Source organism: Pantherophis guttatus, chromosome 1 (assembly GCF_059756535.1).
Source record: "Pantherophis guttatus breed Tessera chromosome 1, ASM5975653v1, whole genome shotgun sequence".
NCBI lineage: Eukaryota > Metazoa > Chordata > Lepidosauria > Squamata > Colubridae > Pantherophis > Pantherophis guttatus.
Window position 1 is genome coordinate 75,813,424 of NC_142063.1, and position 23,100 is coordinate 75,836,523.

The 23,100-nt window shown below is 35.1% G+C and overlaps 1 protein-coding gene across 50 annotated transcripts in view; it reads right to left on the reverse strand.

Moving 5' to 3' along the window:
- The window catches only part of MADD (MAP kinase activating death domain), a 90,034-nt gene that overhangs the window by 11,006 nt on the left and 55,928 nt on the right, over positions 1-23,100 (reverse strand). For 18 of the 50 annotated variants that reach the window (XM_060687556.2, XM_060687548.2, XM_060687551.2 and 15 more), the window contains 13 exons: positions 21,676-21,729; positions 18,327-18,427; positions 17,970-18,053; positions 15,706-15,864; positions 15,042-15,150; positions 13,963-14,025; positions 13,549-13,669; positions 12,912-13,017; positions 12,048-12,158; positions 10,899-11,006; positions 10,653-10,817; positions 8,936-9,008; positions 4,367-4,473 (listed from right to left, as the gene is read on the reverse strand). In XM_060687556.2, the coding sequence (XP_060543539.2) occupies positions 4,367-4,473; positions 8,936-9,008; positions 10,653-10,817; positions 10,899-11,006; positions 12,048-12,158; positions 12,912-13,017; positions 13,549-13,669; positions 13,963-14,025; positions 15,042-15,150; positions 15,706-15,864; positions 17,970-18,053; positions 18,327-18,427; positions 21,676-21,729 (1,361 nt within the window). The remainder of the gene's footprint in view (positions 1-4,366; positions 4,474-8,935; positions 9,009-10,652; positions 10,818-10,898; positions 11,007-12,047; positions 12,159-12,911; positions 13,018-13,548; positions 13,670-13,962; positions 14,026-15,041; positions 15,151-15,705; positions 15,865-17,969; positions 18,054-18,326; positions 18,428-21,675; positions 21,730-23,100) is intronic. The other 32 variants (XM_060687561.2, XM_087882954.1, XM_087882946.1 and 29 more) reach the window with 3 other exon arrangements.

Genomic DNA, 23,100 nt, shown 5'->3' on the forward strand with positions numbered 1-23,100 from the left:
TATTGACTTTACTTGTGGGAAGCTGGCAGAGAAGGTTGGCAACGGCAATTGTGACCATAGGATGCTACAACCAGTCATAAGTATGCAACAGCCTGAGCAAGATTGAAAATAACGTGACAGAACTGAACATTTATAGCCAAATCTGTTCTGCTACAATTACACTACATGCAAATTTATTTCCTGTTCCAATAAACAAAACTAAATTTTTAGGGAGAAGTGTTCATTTTAATAACAGATATCCATGCTAATTATAAGTAAAATGTTTAATCTTTTGTTAAAAAAAACTACAATTACTATTAGCTTAATTACTAGTTTTAGACACTGGATTAGATCTTGCCAGCTGCAAGGAACCAGAACGACCGTGTGAACAAAGTACGGTAGTTTCTTTATTGCTATTTTCCTATTTACAAAAATCTCACCACACTAAGCGCATTCTCTTGGGAATGGGCAGGTGAAGGCTTCAGGGATCTGGTCTTTCTCCCATGTTTCAAAGGTGCTTTTTCAAAAGGCAAGGTCAGAACTAATGAAGCTTCTTAGATGAGAAGCAAAACGTCTTCTTCCTCAAGGAAAAAACATAGTCCAGTTGCCTTTTGAAAAAGCACCTTTGAGACAGCCATGACCTGGCTGGAGATTCCTCCACAACCCTAATCAGTTTTACAATTTTAAACCATTTTACTAACCAACATATTGCGTGATCTATGAAAAAATACTGATTTCTTTTTAAAAAAATATTTTAGAACTTTAGGTAGTCTATAGGCCTCTATGATCTGCAACAATTTGTAAATAACAGCCATTGGCATGTTAGTAACCATCTTCAAACTTATAATAAATTAATAATCAAGCATTGGAAGGGGCAGTTAATAAGTATATGAAAACATGCAGGAATTATCATGAATTATGGAAATAGAATTTTTAACCCAATTTCCACAGTTTTCAGGATTTTTCCTCCTGAAGTTGTAACAATAGATTTACTTCTTGCCATCTAATATTAAAAACATATGTTAATAAAGGATATTAAAAACTAGTATTTAATAATATATCTTTCTATTACAATATATTATTTAATGGATTTATAAATGGACTAGCCAACCACTGCAGCTGTGGGGAAAAAGTATCTTCACATTTATAGGACTTCTATTTTGTTTCTACTAAGAGTCACCTAGCAGTAATAAAAATGCTGTCAGCAGCTTCCCAAGTATATTTATTTTTCCCTACACAGAGCTTTTAATTCTCTATTATTTATAATAGCATCTATCAAATTATCAGTCATTATAAACCAGCAGTTTTCCTTCCTGCTGGCTTTGAGGTTCATTTAAGCATCTTTCTTGGAAGATGTATTCTAAAAAACGCTACCTGAATGCTCATTGAACATTCAGCACGGTTGGCTAACACAGCACATATTCCTCTAAAAAAAGGGATGGGCAAACCTCTGGTAAGAAAGGGATAATTTAACGTATTGGAGATGGATGGGTCCCCCAAATGATACATCACCAATAGGCGGAGAAGCTTGGGGACTTATTTGAAAACTGTGATATGCCTATTTTAAAACCTTTTAACAATGCAATTATTTATGTCTTTCTTGAATTTCTTGCTCAAATAATTGATTACATTGCCAGGATGTTTGTATTGTCAATTATGTTTCCATAAATGTTTCCTGTAGTTCATCCAACAGATTCACATCATTATTCCCTCTTTTGGGAAAGTCTGCATCAGTGGTGGGTTGCTTCCGGTTCGCAAGAACCAGTAGTAAAAATTTGTAGTAGTTTGGAGAACCGGTAATAACATTGGCTGACCATGCCCCCGAACCGGTCCCCGGCCCGGTTGCCGCTCGCTTACCCCGCCCACCTCATCAGAGGCTTTTTTTTTTAAACCATTTTTTTCTACAACCTCTTCGGCCGAAAAAATGCTTTTAAAAGTAAAAAAAAAAAAAAAAGGCTCTGATGATCACGCGGCTCAGCTGGGAACCTCAGAGGCTTTTAAAATCATTTTTTTCTGCAACCTCTTCGGCCAAAGAGGTTGTAGAAAAAAAAAAACCTTTAAAAGCCTCTGGCGATCCCAGCTAAGTTGCCTGATCCGCTATAGTCTCCCTCTAGACCAGGGGTATCAAACTCATGTTGTCACGGCAATGTCACGTAAAGTATCGGGACTTTTTTCCCTTTGCTAAACCAGGTCTGGGTGTGCCCAGCGCGTGACGCATCCAGCCTGTGGGCTGGGTGTTTGACAGCCCTCCTTTTGACTTTAGACTAGCAGCTGCCAAAATAACATAGAACTAGAGCATTGTTTCTCAATTTTGCTAAAGTTAAGATGTCTAGACTTTAATTCCCAGAATTCCCTAGCCAACATGGCTAGCTGGGCAATTCTGGGAGTTGAAGTTTAGTCATCTTAAAGCTGCCAAGATCAAGAAGCACTGTAATAGAGTAACTGTTAAAAATTTGAAGAAATTGGCTTCATATAATTACTTTGAATTATTTCATCTCTGTGCATTATAGCTGTAATTCTCCAACACATTCAAATGAAGAGATCCAGAATGCAATATTTTTAGATTTGGGAGACATTTGGAATCAGTGGCATAGTCTCAAAATGGCTACTATAAAGGGTATGACTCTTCACATTTATCTTCAACATAACAACAAAACATACATTGTCTAAACTCCACCTCTTCTCCCTTCTGTTTCATCTCATTTGAAAACTGCTTTAAAATGGATTTCCCTAAAAAAACAAAAAAAACCCATTTCTTCCAGTTTTAATGATCATTTGGATATAAAGAATCAATGCATAACATTGTAAGGAGAAACCTGCACCTAAGGTTCAACAATGTGTGTGATCTGTCAACTTTTGCCTTTGAGGATTCATTATTATTGATTTGAGAAAGGAGCAAGGAAGAGGACAGCTGCACAGTTTGGTTATGGGGTTTGGGGGAGACTTGCTTTGTACATGAAATAAATTGGCAGTCTCGTTCTAATCTTTTTCTCTGCTCTTCCTTTGCTTTCCTCCCCTATAAATGTCAATGCCATATTATTGTTAACTCTGCTTATGCATTTTTCTTTTTTTATTGTAAGAAGCTTGACACAATAATATGTTGTTCATTCATCAGGGACTTGGAATCAGGCATGTGTGCACATGTGAACCCATGTGTGCACTGGACCACTGAATTAGAGAAGAATGAAAAAGTACCATTGCACTCTTTAATAGTTGCACATAATTTCAGCTGAAAAGCAACCTATCTCCTGAGCACTGCATGTAACCGCAGTATAAATTTCAAAGGAATCTTCAAATGCGTGTATATTTTCAATCATGTATTTTCAGAGGTTCTGAAGTATAGTCCAGGGTTCTCAGAGACACCAAAAACAATTAAACTTACCAAAAACAAATAATATAAATACAATTGCACAAAAGACTGAATGACAAATTTAACTTTTCTCCTCTGTCTCATTCTTATACAGTCTTACACACAGATATACAAGCACACAAAACCCTAAAACTGATTGTACGTTATTTGCAAAACAAACATGAACATGAAGCAAAATAAAATCATTGAATAAGAGAAGCAAAAAGAACATACATCTAAAGAAAGAAAAAGTGGCACGTAATTCCATTTGTGTTTCCTCTATACCCAGAGATAAAGCTCTATTAATAAAGGGAGCAAAATAAGATATCTGTATTACTGTTGAGAAAATCTCTTTGCCTGGTATGTTGCCCAGAATACTTTTAACCACAAAGAAAAGCATATGATGCAGGACAACTATTTAAAAAAAATAATAACTTGCAATCGCCAATTCTAGCTCATTTTTTTTCATGTAATGAATATCAGTATAAATAAACCAGATATAAGTGGTAATAAAACAGCTTTGTAATGTTTGGCTAATATATTTAAGTGCCACATTTATGCAATCTGTCAGAGCATACCCAGGATTGTTAAATGTTGCTTGAGATGCTTTGCAGAAATCTAACATGGACAAATGCACATCATCATCTCAATGGTTTTTTTTCAATTAAAACACTTTCTTCATTTGAACCATGAAGAAAATATGAACAAACTCACTATAAATTAATTACAAATAAACTGAAGCCTATGTTTCTGAAAAATACCATTCTTATTATTTTACTGAAGTTTAAAAACATAGTCAATAACTCCCATATACATTCATTTAAAAATTAATCTGCTTTTCATTATTAAAAACAATTTTAAAGCAGATTTAAAAATTATCTGTTCTACCTAACAAGAACCACCTGTCATTAAAAAAAAACATTGATAGTTGTGACATTTCTCTTTCCCTTTTCTGGTATAGGGAAGAGGAAACACATTTACTGGTGTTCTTCAAGCACATTCATGCTACTTTAAGATCTGTTACAGGCAATTTCCTACCTGACTATGCATGAATTTCAAATTAATTCCTTCCAGTGTGACTTGGAGAAGGCCTCCTTCGCCAGTTTTCATATCCTGTACAGGAAATTCCCCACCAAGTTCAGGTCCTATAACACAAACAGAAAATAAAGGGAGAAAACAAATAAGAAAATATATCCAAACACCAAATCATTAACACAAAAAGAAAAGGACTAATTTTCTAACATATAATCCTTCTTCCAAAACAGAACCACAGGACTATTTAAGTTTCTACTGCAAAGATGCAGAAGATCTCTCAAGGCAGAATCATAATGAGATAATCTTAGGGCTCTTCTTCAGGACATTGTGGTGCATTCTTTCAACCCTTGAGATGGAAGAGAAATATGCCAGCATAGTTTGCCTTGCCTCATTGTCAAGCAACATTCTGCCTCATTTAGTACAGTCAGCCTAAGACTGTATGTGAACATCCATATCATCAATTGGCTTATCTGGTCCAGTTCTGTTTTCTCACAGTGGCCAAAAAATTGCACAAGAAACCACTAGCTTCTCAGCAAATGGCCTTCAGAAGCAGCCACACTACTATAAAGGCAATAGCCACTGATCCCCATGACTTCTATATATTAGTCCAACCCCCCCCCCTTTTTTTTTTGAAACCAGCCAAATTGGTAGCCAAGACCACATCTTTTAGAAGCAAATTTCAAAGTTTAATTACATGTTGTGTAAAAAAAATCCCTTTGTCAGCCTTGTTTCTTCCAGGATCCAATTGCATTAGGTAACCTCTGTTTCTAGAATTTTGGGAAGGGGAAAACAGCTTTTTCTTGTCTACTTTATTTACACCATGTATAGCATTTTGGATGGATGGAAACTAATCAAGGAGAGAAGCAACCTGGAATCAAGGAGAAACTTCCTAACAGCAAGGACAATTAACCAGTGGAAGACCTCCAAGGTCCCTTCCAGCTCTATTCTGATTCTTTTTGCAATCATGTCCCCTCTTATTTACCTCCTTTCTAGATTAAAAAGCCCCAAATCTCAAAACTTTTCCTCATTGGGAAGCTGTTCCAATCCTTTTATCATCTTTGTTGCCCTCCTCTGAACTTTCTCTAGGTCTGCTTATATCCGTTTTAAGGTGTGGCAATCAGAATTGATTGAACACAATATTCCAGATGTGATTATGCCACTGACCAAAAGCTACATTAACAATCAGCTAAGCTTTTGGGTTTTTTTATTATAAAAGTTTGTGATATCATTAGCAACACATGCTGAACTATTCTGGTTTTTTTATGTGTGTGTTTCTGCTCTGCATTTCAGTCTTTAAATATATTTTTCTATGTTCTTTCTGTACAACTATTTGCAATACTGATATATGTATATTTTTGTTAATATTGTATTGATATTCCAAATTTTCTAAATGAGTTCCAGACTATATCCATGGCATTCCAATTTTTCCTCCCAATGACTCTCTGAAGTAAGTTGGGCTGAGAATAGAAAGATTGGCCCAAAGTCACCTCTGAGCTTCTGTGGCTGAGGCTGGCCTTTGATTGTCCCAATGTCAGTCCAACATATTATCTATTATACTATGCTGGCTTATAATTGATATTATATACAGAAAAATATTCAAAGAATCACATTTACATCTAAACAACTGATACAATAAACATGGGAAACAGATTCACACTTTTACACTTCCAAATTATACATATATTGACCCAACAATGCCTTTGAAAAAAAAACAATGCCTTGAAAGTATGAATAGGCATCAGTATCTTTTAGCAGCAAACGTGTTAAAGTGAACATCAGACATCTTTCCTGCCATTATCAAGGACTAATTTAGTACATTTTACTGATTTGAAAAATAGATATACACAGCACTATAACAGAGACATAGGAAAGGGACAAATGAAGTTTTACTCTCTAACACTTGCATAAATGATACAGACAAGTTTAGATCTTATTTCAATATTTTAGAGAATGCCTTTCTCCTGATCCTTCTTTTTCAATGAGTCATAAAAGAATGGAGGATCATTAAGGCTTGTAAATTACAGGTAGTCTTTACTGTAATGCAAGGGTGTCAAAACTGGTGGCCCGCAAGTTGGATGCATCACATGCAGGCCACACCCACCCCAGCTTCGCAAAGGCAAAAAGGCAAAGGCAAAAAGGCAAAGGCAAAAAGGACTCCTTGCGCATGGTCACTCATGCCCTCGTCACTTCCTGCCTGGACTACTGTAATGCTTTCTACATGGGGCTCTCCTTGAAGAGCACCCGGAGGCTCCAACTGGTCCAAAATGCGGGCGCGCGGGTGATTGTGGGAGCGACATGGTACTCCCATGTAACACCTCTCCTGCGCGAGCTGCACTGGCTTCCGGTGGTCTTCCGGGTGTGATTCAAGGTCCTGGTTACTATCTTCAGAGCACTCCATGGCTTTGGACCTGGGTACTTACAAGACCGCCTGCTGCTACCAATAGCCTCCCACCAGCCAGTACGCTCCCACAGAGAGGGGCTCCTCCGGGTGCCGTTGGTCAAACAATGTTGACTGGTGACCCCCAGGGGGAGAGCCTTCTCTGTGGGGGCACCTGCCTTCTGGAACGAACTGCCCCTTGGGAGGATTCCCGACTTGCGCACCTTTCGCCATGCCCTCAAAATGTTTTTATTCCAACAAGCTGGGCTGGCCTAATTTTTTAACTTTTTTAATTTTTTAACATTTTAAAACGGGTGTTTTATTTGAATAGCTGGGCCAAATTATTTAATATGCTTTTAAATCGTTTTTAAATTTTATATTTGTTTGCTTTTACTTTTGACTCTACACCGCCCTGAGACCTTCAGGAGAAGGGCGGTATATAAATTGGAATAATAAATAAATAAATAAATAAATAAATAAATAAATAAATAAATAAATAAATAAATAAATAAATAATGCTGTGATACACCACGTGACATCACATGACACAATTGAGTTTTACATCCGTTCTGTAATGGCATGTGGGAATGACACTGAGAGACAGAAAACTGTTGTGGCCCCGCCCTCTGAGCCTGTCCCATCGGAGGAAGAAAGCTCCGAGCATGAGGAAGAGGAGTCAGCCAGGCCTCCCTCTCCAGGCCCCTCCCCTCTGGCATTGTCTCAAGTGCCGGTCGAGGGAGAGGAGACAGCTGATTCCAGTCAAAGTGATAATGAGACATCATTCCTGGACGCACGCCTCCGAAGGCGTGATAAACGTTTGCAGCAGTTTAGGAGGCGTGCTAGGGATTAGCACTGAGTCACTGGACCACACCCCAGAGACCACACCCCAGAGACTATATAATAGAGAGTGGTGGTCAAGGATCTTTTGTGACGAACAAAGCAAAACCTTGGAGTCACTAAAGCCTCGTCCGGAACTGCTGGGAGGAATATTATTTCTGTTTGGACTTTCTTGAACGTTCGTATTTTTATCTGTCTGTTTGTGCAAATAAAGTCCCTTGGCAGACGGTGTGTCTATCGCTGCCAAGTCGGAGATAAGAACTGGGTGCGTTCCAAAGTGTTTCCTTAACCCTCGGCTGGCTGTGTGTGTGTGTGTGGGGACGGGGACAGATCAAAAACACAACCAGGTGAGCTAATTCCACTTTATTGTAAAGCTACATTAACAGAATGTTGCACTTTAACTTGGGAGGGTGGATTGATTGCTTTTTTTCTCTCCATTTCCCTTACAGAGTGGAGAGATAAAATTTCAAAAGCATAGTGTAAGCCAGTGGTGAAATCCATTTTTTTTTTACTACTGGTTCTGTGGGTGTGGCTTGGTGGCTGTGGTGTGGTATAGCTTGGTGGCATAGCTTGGTGGCTGTGGCAGGGGAAGGATACTGCAAAATCCTCATTCCCTCCCCACTCCTGGGGGAAGGATATTGCAAAATCTCCATTCCCACCCCACTCTGGGGCCAGCCAGAGGTGGTATTTGTTAGTTCTCTGAACTACTCAAAATTTCCGCTACTGGTTCTCCAGAACCTATCAGAACCTGCTGGATTTCACCCCTGCTGTAAACTGCTTTTATAGCACACCTATGGCTCTTAGCCCTGGGCTGTCATTAGAATCGCATTGCTTTTGATGTGCAAAAGACCAAACAGCTTACTTTCTTGCAAACTTTTTTCTTTCAGTTTATCTGCTCTGCAAGGGAGGGAGAGGGGGAAAAAAACTATAGATCAGGTACAGGACATGTATTAATGGTGATCACATGACTTAGCAATGTGGTGAAGGTCATAAATGCGCCTTAGTAAAGTATCTAAGATAGATACTTCTCTCTATCTGATTCTCTAATTGGAATTAGTTGCTATATGTTTATTTCTTTCTATAACAGTAATCATGCAGTAATGTATTGCTTATGTGTAGGTGTAGGTGTATGCATAAAGATATATACATACATACATACATACATACATACACATACATACATACATACATACATACATACATACATACATACATATATACCATCCAAAAATAAAATAATTCTATTTTGCTAAACTGGATAAAATAGGAAGTTTAATACTTTCAGATTTTTAACAAAAAGAGCTACATAAATGCTCTAATAATGCTTGTCATTAAGAAAAAAAAAACTAAAATCTTACCTGGCTTTATGCTCTGTTGTCTTGCAGCTGCTCTTTCCATACTATCTTTTACACAATAATATAACTCCCGGCACTGTAGCAGATTGAAATAAAAGGAAATAAAATGGTAAGTACAGCAATGAACTAACAAAATACCATAATTGCAAAGGACAAAAAAGACATATGACAATATGATTTTTCACGGGAACTCTGTATCGCTTTGGTACAATCTTGGAAAAAGATGCAGTTGCTTTAATCAGACCCAGGCAGCGCAATGTTCTTCTGAAGTACCTCTTCAAAATAAAACTACTATATAAACCTATGCACTGCATCTTCCCAAAATCTAGTCAAAATATTAAGAAATAGTTATTGGATCCAAATTGCCCAGGAGCTTATGAATGCTTAATATGTGTCCACAATGCATCAGTTTTAAGGTCAATAACATTATTGCTATTTAGAGCAAAACCAGCACTGTAGAAAAAGAAAATAATAAAACAGAAGTAAACGTAATAAAGTTATCCAAACATTGCTATCATTTTAGAGATGTTTGACTGTGACAACCTTCTTTCTTTAGCTCCAATTATAGTGTAGATATACTGTCTTTTATGCACAGACAGAACTGTTTAGTTTGAGTAATTAAAGAAGACAAGATTGTATCCACTCTATCAGATTTTAGCTTATGCTGTCTTTAGAAAGGAAAGTGATACATTTAAGGCATTTTCTCTTCAAACCTAAAGATTTTCTATAAGATAAAGATTGATAGCCAACCAGGCATTACATATAAAGATACATTTGGGTGACATTTAAACATGCTTTATTTGTATACTAGAAACATCAGAGGATCCAAGATTACTGTGAAGATAAAGTGAAACAATTCCCCCAATACTTCAGTGCTTCTGAGGAAAAAAAAGGCTTCTTGGGGAAACGGAAGGGAAGCAAAGGGAAGGGGAAAAGAAAAGGAAAAGGAATACAGTAAATAAAATTGACATTTTGATTACAATTTTTTAAAATAACTTTTCTTTTAGGATTGCTAAAATTAAAACCTATATTTTGAATGAATATGATCTAAAATGAGGATTAAGTAGAATGTAAGTAACATCTTCCTTTAAAAACAAACATAAGAGACATCCCATTACAAACAATTTGGCAAATAATGACATGACCATTATTCATTTACTAAAAGGCAAACTGGTAAGGGACCGCCTTTCTAACTCCAGCTTATCTGGTGTGTTGTTGTTTTTTCTTAGTTAGTGGACACACTTCTAAACAAAGCACAAGATTATAGCTACCCACTCTTATTATCTTCTGAGATTGGGCATCAGTGGAAATAATCAGATTTGCCGAGGAGGCTAATAAGTGCAAAAAATACAGTGGCATCTAAAGAATCTTGTTAGGGGCCAAAATTCTAAAATTGCAGGAGAATGAGTGCAGAGCCCTGGGGATGGAGTTAAAAGAGGGATCAGCCTAGAATTCCTATATAGCCACAAGTGAACTAAATCCAATCTCCCTTAAATTCCATTGTTCCTTATCTAACTTCTAGCAGTTGCTAACCATTTCTTGAGAAGATTCCTGTGTACAACCATTAGCTGAGAAGATTCTTGTGCGTAAGCAAGATTAGCAATAAATCACTTTCATTAGACTTTCATTTCTTGTGCTTTACAAAAATGTCCAGTAAAATAATAAAATAGATGTTTGTATCTTCCCTTTTTTCTAAAGAAAAAAATTGTAGAAAACATACCTTTTTAGTGTAGAACTTATTCAGTTGTGTTTCCTGTCCATTCCTCCTCCAAAGACACAGCACTTTTGTTTTGGGACAGTATGTCATATTAATCAATTTTTCGTACCACCAACGTTCATACACAGTGCCAATGTTGCTTCTCAACACAATGCAGTCATCACATACCTAGAAATATAAATAGTTTTATGCATAAAACTTCATAGAGTTCAACCCAGTAACTCAATTAACATTTAATCTGATCTCTACCTCCATGAAGAATATGTCCCCTGTTGTATCTGTGCCAGCATGTACAACAAATGTTTGTTTCTTAATATGTCTACTGCCACTTGGTCGGATGGCAAACTCCCTGCCAGTCTAAAGAAAATAAATAAATAAAAGAGTGCATTCTTTTCAGTCCTCACATTACATAATTGAAAGTCAGAATCTCTTAATATACAAAGCCACTCTCACCTAATATAACTCATGGGAGCTGAAAGTCCTTAAATTGGACTAGATTCGCACCATAGGTTTAAAACAAATGTCTTACATATTTTATTCATATTCTTAAAACATAGAACATGGCTGTTAACAAAAAATTCCTCAAGCATTTGTACAATAGAAACATTAATCATTAAAAGATCAAAACTATAGCAACTATTTTTAGCTATTTTAGCAGAAAAATTACAAGATAATCTAATACATCAGCAAAGCAGTCTACTGTACTCTACTGATGAATAAATTAAGTTTCAATGAAAGAATCCTATCAGTCTTTCAATAAAAATACAGATATAGCTCAACAGCAAAATGACTCACTATTTGAACTATGGACACAATCTTTTAAAAGCAAACTTTCTTTTGTAATCTTTATAAAATGTCTAAGATTCAGTTCAGACAATTGCTTTTTCAGAAATCCCCAAAGTCAACAGAATTTAACCACAGAGCAGAGAAAGCCTATCTACTGCTTTTCAAAAGTCTTGCAAATCTCATCAGTTTCAGAAAATACGAAAGATCTTCAGTAGCTTCTTACTAGACTCCTGAGAATCACTGCAACTGAAGTTCAAAAAAAAACAATGCCTGTAAAAAGTCAGTCAATGCCATTTACATGTACTAGTGCCCATGTTTGAGTCCCACCTTCTTCTGGAATATCTGATATTTCTCTGGAATAACAAGTCAATATTCTAATAAATTACTTCTGAGCTGTACCACAGAAGAAAAACATATTCCATGACTATGAACTTGATGCAGAATTATTATCTTATATATATTACATGTTAAGCATATTAGAAGTATGCAAACTTCTCTATATACTTTCAAATATTTGACAAGTGATACCATTGATATTGGAAGTACAAGCTGAAATTTAATGTTTTTATTTCTTCCCCTCACAGCAAAGAAACAAATATATGTTTTACTTACTATGTTGGAAATTTTGTCAAGTATTTCATTTATTTCTTGACTATGAACTAAGCCAATGTGAGATTTCCCCATCAAACGGCGTACTTTCTTCCTAATATCATTCTTCTGCACCTAAATAGCAAAATGCAATACTTTGTTAGTGATACTTTCCCATCATTTATGGAGATCCACACATCAGTATAAGTTAAAAAATGTGATGTGTTATTGTATTTCAATTAATGCATGAATTAGATAATACACCAGTTCAAGTTGCAAGTTTTAATAATTTTCAAGATTTTTAATGAAACAAAAATGCTTGACAATTTGTTATACCAGCCACTAATATTGGATTGTTCCGGAATATGTGATCATATGTCTGACATATACACTGTCTTCTCATCTGCCTGCCTTATCATCCGTCGAAGCAGCACAATTTTAAATAACTGAAAGAAATGAAATGTACTCCCACCAGGCACTTCCAAGGTGGTTCTGGGAGCAAAGACAGATAGACCAAATCATACAGATAAGCACATTTTTGTTTTGCTGTTAATTAATTAATGTTTTTATAATCCATCACAATCCTGAAGGATTTTGAACAATATATAAATATAAAACCTGTAGAATGATAAAACAACCATATAAATTTCCAACATAAATTACATCAGCAAACCAACTCTCTGGGAGAAATAATTTCTCCCAGAGATTGTCCTCCCCTCCAATTCCAGTTAGCTGAAAAGAAAGTGAAGCCTAAGCCTTAGCAACTAGAATGAGAAAAGTTGATCCTTAACACCTTACTTCAAAAAGTGCAGTCTGTATCATGCAAAGACATATTATAGCATCACCCATCACAAGACCCAATCTAAAATACAAAAACAAAAAAAGCACCTTCATCATAATCATGTATGCAATCATATTGTGAAGCAAAGTAGCCAATAAACGGTCTTCATCATATTCTAAACGTTTTCGGTCATGTTCTCCTAAAGAAAAATATCTACAGGAAAAAAAAACATATATTAACTGAAGCCAACAGTGATCAGTCAATCACTGATTACAAGATGCTCTTAGTTAAAGTTTACTTTACATAAAAATGTTTCCCTTAATAGCCTCTGCATTTAAGATGAGCAAAGACAGAAAAGAGCTTATGAAGGAGAAAATTTTACACATAAGTAGTAATTGTTCCAAAGGTGCTTTTACAAGAGGCAACTGGACTTTCTGATTTTTCTTTGAAGATGTTTCACTTCTCATCCAAGAAGCTTCTTCAGAGCTGAAGAAGCTTCTTGGATGAGAAGCGAAACATCTTCAAAGAAAAACCAGAAAGTCTAGTTGCCTCTTGAAAAAGCACCTTTGGAACAACCATGACCTGGATGACTGAGAATCTCCGTAGATAAGTAGTAATTATTTACACTTATACTTATACCTGTGAACAAATTATCCAGAATAAAATTGCATCCTGAATTCCTACACAGGTTAAGTTATAACTTACACATTGCAGAGAGAAATGGTGGAGAGATCTATACTTTACCTGTCAATCATCTCTTGAGGCCCCTGATCCATTCCCATCCCTTCTCTTTCTAACATCACAGCATCCAGAAAAGCATCTTCCCAGAACTGCATCTGATCCCACAGAGTTGAACGCTCTTTACCTAGACAGCAGTTTTTTTGTTAACCAGAGATTTCATATTTTTATAAGACAGAATCATATAAACAATTTCTCCCACAAATAATGAAGTGTGATTAAACCAGTTATCTTATTCTATGCCACTAAATAGGCTACTTCTGATTTTACTTCATAAGTTATTCCTAAAGTGCACATCGTTTCCTTTCTTGTTCTACAAATATCCTAAGTGAAACTGTCGTAGAAGTCAGAAATAAGGAAAAGTCATACAGTCAAGATTTTTTTAATGCACACAGAAAAGCAGAAAGAAGAAATGATTACTCATAGAGAAGGTTTCCATGGCAGCATCCTCTAACTGGTCCCAGACAGATCCTTTATCCCTCCCTTTACAATTCCAAGCAAGCAGCAACATGGCAGCAAGAGAGAATAAAAATAAATGACAAATCTAAGCATTTGATAAGGATTAATGAGACAGATCAATTTGTTTTTCCACAAGAAATATTTAAAAATGCAGTTAAAGTGAGTGAGGAGTTAATACAAGCATATAATGATCAATGCTAGACTTCATAATGATATCTCAAGATAGTAATTTAAATATACATCTCAGAATTTAACAGTTTCTAAATATCCTCAATCAAAATTACTTTAAATCATAAATATATATTGTCATTATTGTTGTTGCTGTTGTTATTAATCCACTACAGGATGAAGGCTTCTTCATGAAATTTTATGGATAGTAAACATTATAGAAGAAGAACTGTATTAGTCTATGATGGCAAAAAATCAGCTCATGAAAGTTTATGCCTTTTTAGACAGTAATGTATCATCCAAGTCAAGCTTAGGTTGTTAAAAAGCAATCTTTTTGACTTCTTAGTCAAGTGTGAGAAGTGACTAACAAGCTTTTAAAAGCAAATGAATAGCAAGAAATGCAAGAGCCAGAAACATTACTGCTGATCATCAGGGATGGCTTGAAGATTGATCTACTTCAGGAGGGGAGGGGTTCTTTGCTTAGTGAATTTAACCTTCTCTAAACCTCATACAGTATTTTCCCCCCTTTTTTGTCTCCTCTTCTTTTGTGGGTGATCGTTTTAAATTTGTGGTCTTCTTTTTTCAGATAAATATGATAACCTAGGTATTTGCTCAGATCAGATAAACATTTACTGTACGCTAATTACAATGTTAAAGCCATCCTGCATAGAGCATAGAATAAATGAACAATCCAATATTTTCAAGTAAATGATAATGCTTTGAGGAATACAATGAAGTTACAATTTGTATGTAATGCTGTCAGAGAATTCAGACATTATAGAGAATTCATGGTAGCTTCACATCATTACTCAGTTTTATTTTGAAAAGATCTAAAGACTAGAGAATGTATGAAACTAAAATTTTATTCTTACCAAGTAAACCCTCAAAGAGATAAACTCGTTGACTTGCATCTTCTGGAACTCTTCCAGGGCTGCTGCATTTATTATCTTTAATTGTTTTTTTCACACTATGAGATTTACCCTTTTAAAAAAGCAAAAATAGGACAGAAAATTCTTATTACATAGTTAATTAACAAGATGGTTCTTAATATGAAATAGTAAACTTACCGAGGAGATAAATAATTCAAACTGCAAAGGACATAAGAACAAGCATAGCCACTTCTCAAATTCTGTCAGCTAAAATACATGTTGTTTAAACATGCTCATACTATATAGATGATCAGCTGTCCGGCCAGCTGATTGTCAAATGTGCATGCGTGCCAGAACCCGGAACTTCAGCTTTTCCAAAGGGCGGCCCCAACGAGCATGTGTGCAATGTTTCCGCACAAAGGCTCACCATCACTGATATAGGTGCACTTATCATTTGTTGATTTGTATTTGCAGTGAACTTTGAAGGGTATGGATGTATAGTAAATTGGAAATACACTGTATATATGGGGCAGATAAATTGGCAACCACATTTGGATTGGCAGCTCATCATTATGGATGAGCTACTTTAACAAAATTTCCTTCCACCAGATAAGAGCTGTAACAATCCTCAACACCAGAACACCTAAGAAATGAAGTATATTCTTACAAATATAGCACTAGTAGCAGAATTTGTTTCAATTTCACTGTCTGAGACGGTGCCTCGTGATCCTGTTAAATTTCCACTAATCTCTCCACCAAGGCCATCACCAGCATTGCTGCTCAGGTCACTATCTGCTCCAAGCGTTTCTCCAGAGCTGTTGCTCACCTGAAGAAGGAAACAAACAGTCTACCTATGTATTGCTCAATATACTGCAAAGACAACAATGCAATTTGCATTTGTTAATTCAAAATTAACAAAATCTCAACATTCTACCGTATGAACTAAAAATAAAATGGGAAGATAGTGGGTGTCCTTGGATATATTACAACAGGATCCATACTGGGAATATGGATCCAATATGTATAAGGACAAAGGGCTTTTGGTTTAAGTCTTAATGTTACTTATTCAAAAGCTACAAAAAACCCAGAATCTTGGCCTTCATTTTACCATTAACATATTCACTGAATTTTTAACAATACATCAGATTCTGTCAAGCTCTACAATGGTGACAAACTCAAGAAACAAAGCTATCTGGATTTCTTTAGTACTGGTAAGATAATGAAACAGAATGTTGGGCAAATAAGTAGAATCTTGAAAGCCTATCAAAGCATTCTCCAGATAAACTTTTATCTAGCCTGATTGCTAGAGTTGTTCTATAATCCTGTTATTAATTTCCTTTATATTTACTATTAAATTTATTTATTAAATTTATTTGATGCCCATCTCACTATTGGAGTAACTCTACTTACTCCGGGGCTAATTTATAGATAATTTAGAGGTAAATTTAATTTAATAAATCCCTAGTTTAATAATCTTTAAATTAGAGATACACATCCTCTGCAAACAAAGCTATAAGGTCAGAATTATTAAATTTCTATTGAGAGCAATGGCGAACTGATGTCCCTAAATAGAAGGACAATGTTACAGCTGAATGCCAGATCCAAATTGTCAGAATCTCTTCTGCAAAAAGGATAGATTGCACGATGTCACATGAACAGGTGGGGGGTTTTGTGTGTGAGTAGCTGGCAGGAAAGGACATTTTTGCAGTTGACTTCTGATCAGTTAGGAGTCGCAGAATTCCATCAAGTTTACAACCGTTAATGTAGCCTAGGTGCACTTTTTAATTAAATGGATTTATATTTTTTACTGCTGCTTAAAGATTAAGAAACATGAGAATGGCAAGTTTTCTTCTATCTTTTTAAGAAAAAAGTTCTAGCTACGAGTTTAAAGATTTGTACAAAAAAACCCTGGAATAATATAGTAAAAGGATTATTGGTGTTGGTTTTAAAAAGTTTTAAACAGATTAAGAGCTAGGAATCTTAAAAAAATCCTTCCTGTGGGAAGATTAAAATAGATTGTTATTTTTGATAATGTTCGATAGTTTTTTTCTGATCAGACCAAATAATGTTTTAAAGACCAGTAAAGGAGAATATTTGTAGCTCAGGGTTGAAATGAGCCCCTAGTGCTCTCTGAGTTTGGTTGTTGTTGTTTTGTAGACATTTCATTACCCAAACTAAGTGCTAGCTGTTTTGAAGAGAAAAAATAAGGAGATTATGTTGAAAACAGAAAAAGAGATATAAATATGAAAGGAATGATTCACTTTAATATATATAGTTTGTAATTGTCATGTTATTATTTCTGATAATTTTTAATGGACTTTTGCTGATTAAGACAGAAACGATGTTTTAAAGATTGGTTTATAAAGAGGGGTGTGATATATGGGATGAAGAGATGGTTGAGTTTTTTTAAGGGATAATGATAAATTGTTAACATTGACTATACTTGCTGAGATTGAAGAAGGGTTCTTTTTACACTTTTTCTTTCTGCTTTTTATTGTTTTATTTTAATATATATTTTATAGTATGCATTATTTATGCTTTGTATTGGTTTTATAATATAATCTTCAATAAATTTATTTCAAAAAAGCTATAAGGTCAGAATTGTTGTAAAACAGGCCACAAACAAATGTATACTATGCTTCCCAATGCATTTAAGATAAGCAAAATCAATATAAACATAAAATCAATATATGACAACTTAATGTAAAATTATAGGAATGAATAAGGCACTCATGCCTTTTGAAAAGGATATGTCCTCAACTAGAGGACAATCTCAAATAAAAATATAGAAAATTAAGGAGAAAATGTAACCAAAAGCATATACACAGCACCTATAACTTACAGGTTTAGAAAAAAATACACATACACAAGGAAGTCTGGAAAAAAAACTGTTAAAATCAAACCCAGACATTTCATTTTGGAATGCCCTACCACTGTGCTAACTTCAGAATCTTGGCTGGTGCTTCGGATCATAACAGCAGGCCCCACACTTGCCACAGAATCCAGATCACTCTTCTGAAATCATGAATTGACAGGAAGCAAAATAATACACATTAGACATTCCTGTTTCTGTTTGTAGGTTTAGTCAAGGTGGTCTTTGGGAGTTGGGGATAGTTGGGACAATTTTTCACCTGCCCAAATATCTACAAAATTAGAATGGTTAAAAAAGACATTTTCATATTTCTCGAGGCTATCACACCCACACTAAAAGGCTGGATTATTTTACAAGGTGACAAAAAAATTTTCACAACGTGCCCATTCCAAAGTGAACAGCTACTGTACACTTACCTGAGAGCTGGAGGTTAAGCTTAGACCACTGTCAGCACTAATCTGGGATTTCTTCTCATCTGTCTCTCCCAAGTCAAAGAAGTGTTTTGTACCTTCTGACCCTATTCGAAGCAAAATAAACAATCCTATTAATACGAGAAGGAAAAGTAAAAGAATTATAGGGCAGAAAACTGGAGGTGTGAATGAGTAGTCCAAAGAGGACCCATAGAATCTTCTTCTTCCCTATTTTTTCAATACCATGGATTAATAATGTAGCTCAGTTTTTCACAGCCAATTATTTTGTCCAAATGTCACTGCACCTGAGAAATAGAGAAATTGTCTTAAACAATCATTACTAGGAAAGGAAGAGAATAAAGCAGGCATCAAACAATTCAAATTAATTCAAAGCATGCCAGACGGTCATCACATTACTCTGGAAAGCCATACCTTTACCTTTTGTATGTAAGACTGGCTCTGTGCCTGTTGCTTTTTAGAAAGAAATATTTCTTAACATTGGACAATTTTTACACCATGCAATACATTGATTTTCATTCCACTTGTCTCACTAGCAAATGGAAAAACTAACCAACCAACCAAAAAGCAATAATCAATCATTTGTGTGCCACAAAGAAAGGTAAAACATGAACTTCGGAAGAAAAATTACAAAGCACTGAAAGGAGGAAATGAATGGCTCTCCAGAGTTTGTAATAACAAAAGTAAAAACAGTAAGAGTGTACATATCAGCAATTGACATGACATGCACTGATTATCCCATTCTCTTTATAAATAATATAGAAGCCGAAGAGATGCATGCAGTTCACCTTTTTAAAAAAAAACTCTTTTTCTGATGAAATGTTAGAAAATGGATGAAAGGAGAGACAGAATTGGGAAGGGTTTGGAAAACACTGTGCCATGGGAGTAAGGAAGCAGGAGAAAAATATATTACAGACTACACAGGTTCACCATTAAGATTTCAGAAGGGGGAAGAGACTGAGCACAATGCTTCTGCCATAGCCATATCTGCCAACTGTTCCATAACGGGGACACATGACCAGCATTTGGAGGGTTTTTTTGTCTTTTAATTACAGGACAAATACATGAAATGTCATCTGGCGACACTAGGTGCACAATCAAGAAATACCTTGCATACCACTAAATAGTGTGAGTTGGGAATTAAAAGTATGAGTGGAGTTATGCCAGATACCTACTAGTAGACAGTATCAGACGAGAGAGACAGAAAGAAAGAGAGAGAAATAGGGAACAAGAATGTGAAACACAAATAACAGCTAATGTGAATAGCTGTTGAATAGAAGGGCACTTAGTATAGATTTCTAGGATAATCTATTATTCAAAAATAGTAAACTACACCAAAGATATTTAGTTAATCCAAAAATGCTATGTAGTTGTACATACTCCCAGGAGATTTCATTAAAAAGCTTTGAATTGAATATATTTTAAAGCACTCAAAAAGTAATTGACAGAAGTTTATAAATGTTGGTTTCCGTGATTCAAAATGTATTTCCAAACATGGTTGCAAATAGATGTCTCTGGTTGCTTCACAGAAAATTAAGGAAAATGGAGGAGCAAAAACCACAGGACCTTCTTTCAGATAATTATACTCTTAACCGACATGCGTTTTGCAGCAACTTTTTAAAAAAATCATTTAATCATTCAAAAATAATCTAGTATATATAAAAAAGGCTAAACATGAACTGATTAATTTATAGAATAGCTGATAAATTACTAATGGTAGAAAATGTAGATGTCTAATCATAATGAAATCATTTGACCAACGGGTTATTTGCTGTCTATAATACTGCTGGAAATGAAAGGCTATGAGCAGAGAATTTATTTATAAATTATCTAAAATATATACTACCACTTGTGTTTCACCAATTATATGTACATTTGTGCATTGTGCAGACATATAACAACCAAAATATCTTCAAGCATTTGGTTAACCAAAGGTAAACACCAATTGGGAGGAGAAACAAGTTTTAATTAAAGTAAATTGAATTTTATTTGATTACGATGACCATATTTTGAAATATTTATTCACAGAAGGCAATAAAGATTAACTTTAGAGAACAGAAGGAGACTTATATATTACAAAAATCAAGTGAACAGTCTTAGATACATCTAGCTTGGACTAAACCTTACTAAACTCTGTAATTTACTCCTGAATATCCATCCAGAGAATACTGTATTATAGTATTATATGAAAGCAGTATACAATATTGTGTATTATGTAGTTAATTTCTCTGCATACCAATGGGCCACTGAAAATTTAATTTTTTAGAGCCATTTCTATAAAGCCCAATTTTTGGCCTGTTAGTAGACTAAAAGAAAAAAAAAGCTCAAATTCATATTTCTTAATTTTCTTTTTAATATATGATATATATGATCCAGCTTCAGAGAAGTCAAATGGATATTGTGATTAAATGCTATTTTTCAAACATGAATTTACAGGCTCTGCATTTGTAATATTTAGTAGTGATATTTTATTATTTATCTGGAGTTCCTAACAAAACTTATTTTAATTAGTGAAATAGCATGGGCAAACTACATTATATAACAGATGCATGCAGCAAAACATGGATATTCTTTTTTACACAATGTTGGCAGGAAAGGGCACTCAATAGAAGAAGAAAACAGTATTTAATCTTTTCCTATCAACATATTTCCTCTTTAATTTCCCTCCCATTTTCTATAGACATCCATGTCATACTTTTGTTCCTAATTAGTAGTTACTTAAATCAATGGTGTGTATATGAACATTTATGTATTTTATATTTGTGCATGCTTATGAATATATCTAGCTCATATCTAGAAATCATATCAGAAGATTGCAGTTGGGGTTGATAATAAAGAACAAGAGTTTTAAAAACAATATATAAGTCTTGTCTTCTATTAAAAGTTAATCACAGTTGGTCAAGTAATTCCCCACATTATTTTAACCTCAAGTAATTGATGGATAATCTATGATAGATTATGAATTGGACCTTATAAACTCCTTTTGCTGAAGAAATAGGACAACAATCTCTCCACACAGAATATTATTTCAATGAAAATGTTGCAGCAACTATAGCATGCCTTTATAACAGAAACCTGTCAGAACCGTCTAAAAAATAAATTCAGTGGTAAGGAAGGATTTGAAACTCAGCCAGAAGAACTAAAGTATTTTTCTCTCTCCTCATATAGGAAAGGGCTCTTTGAGGTAACTCAACACTATGTTTCTTTATGAAATGACCTCCTTGGTCCGTCCTATGGCTCATGTGGCATGGGTGATCAATCAAAAGCTTAAGGAGTTGGCAGTTATGGGGAGGCTATGGGGAGTATTATGTTTCTGTCCTTTTATCATTTTCCTTACTCAGTTTTTCCAAAGCTTTTTGTTTTGTCACTTCCTGGTGCTTGTTCCACAATTCTACTCAAGATGCAATGCAAGCAGGAGAGAAAGACAGAAGAAGTATCAGATGCTGATCAGAGGTGGAAATGGGGGGGAAAAAAAGACAAAAGTAAGCCACCCAACCCTGCACTGCCAAAACAGAGATTAATGAAAACTGGCATGTGAAGAAATAATTCTTCTTCCGCTAGATCGGGAGCAGAGCCCTCCATTATCTTAATAAAAAAATATTTTTTTAAAAGAATCACATGCAATTTGGTGGCTGAGAAAAATAAAATAACTCTGAGACTCACCCACCTGATGTCATCTGACTTCACAGAAATTACATATTATAAAAAGATTTTGGCAAAGTCTTTATGCTCAATATTCAAATTATTTCTGTCTCCAAAATAATATTTCTAGCCAACACACTTTTTTCATACATATTTAGTCTGTTCAAATACTGCCCCCCCTCAAATTTAAACAATTCACAGTACTCTCTCAGCAATGTTAAAAAGGCTATTCTGAGAGAGGTCTATATAAAAAGAGTAATATTTGTTTAGAGTACAAGCATCTCGGAATTAGGTAAAAATGCAATCCACATAGCAAACGAAGAAACCATTTTAGGTCTGCATTTCTGCATTGAAAAAAAAATGTCAGGAACATCTAGGTACTGGCTTAGTGGCATAATATCAAATCAACTTGCTAGAAAACTAAGTTCAACATTTAACTTGAAAGCATAATTTATGGAAGGAAGTAGAAGCTAGGAAACATACCCTGTTTCCCCCCAAAAAAGACATCCCCTGATAATAAGCCCAATCGGGCTTTTGAGCGTGTGGCAATAAGGCCAAGCACTTATTTCAGGGTTCAAAAAAAATATAAGACAGGGTCTTATTTTCGGGAAAACACGGTATAAAGGAAGCTGAAAACCTATCTCTTATCAAAAAAAATAAAAATAAAAAGATTTGAACTAGTGGGTTGAATTATTTCTTACTATTCTGCAATAAAAAAGAGAACATGGGAAAACAAAAAGAAGAAGAAGTTGATTTAGAAGTTATTGAAGGTTAAAGAGAGTGGGATTTCTGTGATGAAACAATGATATAACAACTTGCAACTTTTGGAAAACCAAATCCATTCCCCCCACAGTATACCGTATTTTTCGGAGTATAAGACGCCCCAGAATTTTTGAGGAGGAAAATAAGAAAAAAGCTGATTGGCAGATGGATCAGCCTCCCGGAATACCCCCAATCAGCTGTTCCAAGTGGTGAATTTTAGCAACAGGTTCCTTGGTTGTGAGCTCTGTGCCTTGCTTTTTTTTTTTTTTTTTTTGCTTTTTTCCTGCCTCTGAAACTTCTGAAACTCCATTTAAGAAAAAAAAATTCCTGCATCTGAAAGCCTCCAAAACAGCTTCAG